Source organism: Puma concolor, chromosome A1, assembly GCF_028749965.1.
Source record: "Puma concolor isolate L17-30 chromosome A1, mPumCon1.1.hap2, whole genome shotgun sequence".
NCBI lineage: Eukaryota > Metazoa > Chordata > Mammalia > Carnivora > Felidae > Puma > Puma concolor.
This window is the reverse complement of record NC_141667.1, coordinates 156,237,130-156,239,624: the sequence shown is the minus strand read 5'-3', so window position 1 is coordinate 156,239,624 and position 2,495 is coordinate 156,237,130. Positions and strand designations below refer to the sequence as shown.

At 37.0% G+C, this 2,495-nt stretch overlaps 1 protein-coding gene across 1 annotated transcript; it reads left to right on the top strand.

The window, feature by feature from the left end:
* The first annotated feature begins 307 nt into the window (after window positions 1-307).
* LOC112856849 (olfactory receptor 2A12-like) lies at window positions 308-1,249 on the top strand. Its single transcript, XM_025920152.1, has one exon. The coding sequence runs from the start codon at window positions 308-310 to the stop codon at window positions 1,247-1,249; it is 942 nt and encodes a 313-aa protein (XP_025775937.1).
* The last annotated feature ends 1,246 nt before the right edge of the window (window positions 1,250-2,495 follow it).

Here is a 2,495-nt window from a genome sequence, read left to right as displayed (position 1 = left end):
TTATCCATAATTTGTATGTGTGTGTTTGTATCTGTGTGCACATGTTTATGTTTTTGTGTTAATGATTTTTTTGGAGTTAGAATGGAAACATGTTTTATTATAACATATGAAATAATTTTTCAAACTTACTTTATCAATGCATGAATGTAAGGAAGTTTTCAAAACCAGGATAATTTAGTCCTTAAGTTATTAAATACACACCCTGCAATAGTATATTGATAATGTTAAAGTATCGGTGTGTCTTTGTTTTTTCACCATAATTGTTTGTTCTGAAAGGATATTTCTTCTGCTCACATCATCACTCAACATGGCTCAGAAAAATTTCAGCACCATCACCGAGTTGGTTCTTGTTGGGTTTTCAAATCACCCTCAAGCTGAGATTCCCCTCTTCTTCCTCTTCTCTGTGGTCTACCTGGTCAATCTCTTTGGAAACATAGCTCTTATCATTTTAGTGGCAATTGATTCCTGTCTCCAGACACCCATGTATTTTTTCCTCTGCCACTTGGCCTTTCTGAACATATTTTACACCACAACTGTGGTCCCCAAGATGCTCTTCAACCTCCTTGCCTCTAAGAAAGTTATCTCTTATGAATTCTGTCTTGCCCAGACCTATATCTCCCTGTTGATGGGAGCAGCTGAATGCATTATTTTGGCAATCATGGCTCTGGACCGTTATGTGGCCATTTGTGACCCTCTGCGATACCTGCTTATTATGAACTGGTCTATGTGTGTGCAGCTCATTCTGGGAGCATGGACCATCAGTTTCTTTGCTTCAGTGGTGCCCCTCTACTTCACCATACTTCCCTTATGTGGCCCTTATATTGTTGACCATATTTTTTGTGAAGTACCTGTTCTTCTTCATATGTTCTGTGCTGATACATCTCTGCAGGAGACAATGATGGTTATAGGTGCATCTGGTACCCTCTTGCTCCCCTTCTTCCTTATTACTCTCTCTTATCTACGCATACTGGTTGCTGTGATGAGGATGCACTCAACAGAGGGAAGGAAAAAGGCTTTCTCTACCTGCAGCTCCCATCTCACTGTGGTTACCGTTTATTATGGGACAGGTATATTCATGTACATGAGACCTAAATCTCTATATTCAGCTGAGGGTGATAAATTGATTTCCCTTTTCTATGCTGTCATCAATCCTGCTTTGAACCCACTAATCTATAGTCTGAGGAACAAGGAAGTGAATGGGGCTTTGAAGAGAGCCTTAGAAAGATGGCCAGTGTCTCAAGGCAAATGATACTTTGAGATTCCAGTAAACATAATTTTATATATTGATATACTTGTTAACAACTGACATTAAAAACTTAATTACAATTTTGTGTGACTCTATGTTACAATTATTGAAAATATATCATTCATTTCTGACAGTCACAATTGTGACCCTCTTTTTCATGACTGTTAATGGATTTTACTTGTATTAAATATTGCTACATAATGATACATTATTTTACAACATGCAAGTCTAACTTGTGAGAAAAGTGAAATTAAAATTTCAAGGCAGCTTTTCAGATTCTACACTTTCACATAGCCTCTATATTTTAAAATTCAATAACTGTAAAATATAATTTTTTTCTTTATTAATCAAATGTCTTAGCATTCTTTTTAAAAAATTTTTAATGTTTATTTAGTTTTGAGAGACAGAGAGAGTGAGAGTGGGGGAAGGGCATAGAGAGAGGGAGACACAGAATCTTAAGCAGGCTCCAGGTTCTGGGCTGTCAGCACAGAAGCTGACATGGGGCTCAAACCCATGAACTGTGAGATCATGACCTGAGCCAAAGTCGGATGCCCAACCAACTGAGCCACCCAGGCACCCCCATAGCATCCTCTTTATTTACTTTACTCAATCTCTGTCTACTTCAAAACACCATTCCACTAATGTTAGATAATATTTCCATGATTTTAGTAAATATAAACAAATTAAACAAATAATGAAACTTCAGTGTAATTTTTTTTTCTTTCCTTTCATTTCCTTTCCTTTTTTTTTTTTTTTTTTTTAATTCACAGTTTCTGGATGTTTCCCAGTTATTGCAATGTATGATTCAGCTCTTTATCTGTAAATGATAATTCCTGATACTTCTATCAAATTCTAGTGTTTTGAATGTGTCACGACATTCCTTAAAACTTATGTAATTTCTTAAGTAATGCCTTTTCCAGACATGTATTTAAGATGAGTATAGCAGAATTTAAATCAATCGTCACTTTCTCCATCAATTCTTTCTTTTTTTAAAATATAATTTATTGTCAAGTTGCCTAACATACAGTGTACACAGTGTGCTCTTGGTTTTGTGGGTAGTTTCCCGTGATGTATCGCTTATATGCAACACCCAATGCCCATCGCAACAAGTGCCCTCCTCAATGCCCACCACCCATTTCTCCCTCTCTCCAACCCCCCTCATCAACCCTCAGCCTGTTCTCTGTATTTAGCAGTTTCTCATGGTTTGCCTTCTTCCCTCTCTGTAACTTTATTTCTCCCTACCCTCCCC

What these genes read in the sequence shown, in the direction of transcription:
- LOC112856849 (XM_025920152.1), top strand. Translation starts at nt 308, where the DNA reads ATGGCTCAGAAAAATTTCAGCACCATCACCGAGTTGGTTCTTGTTGGG.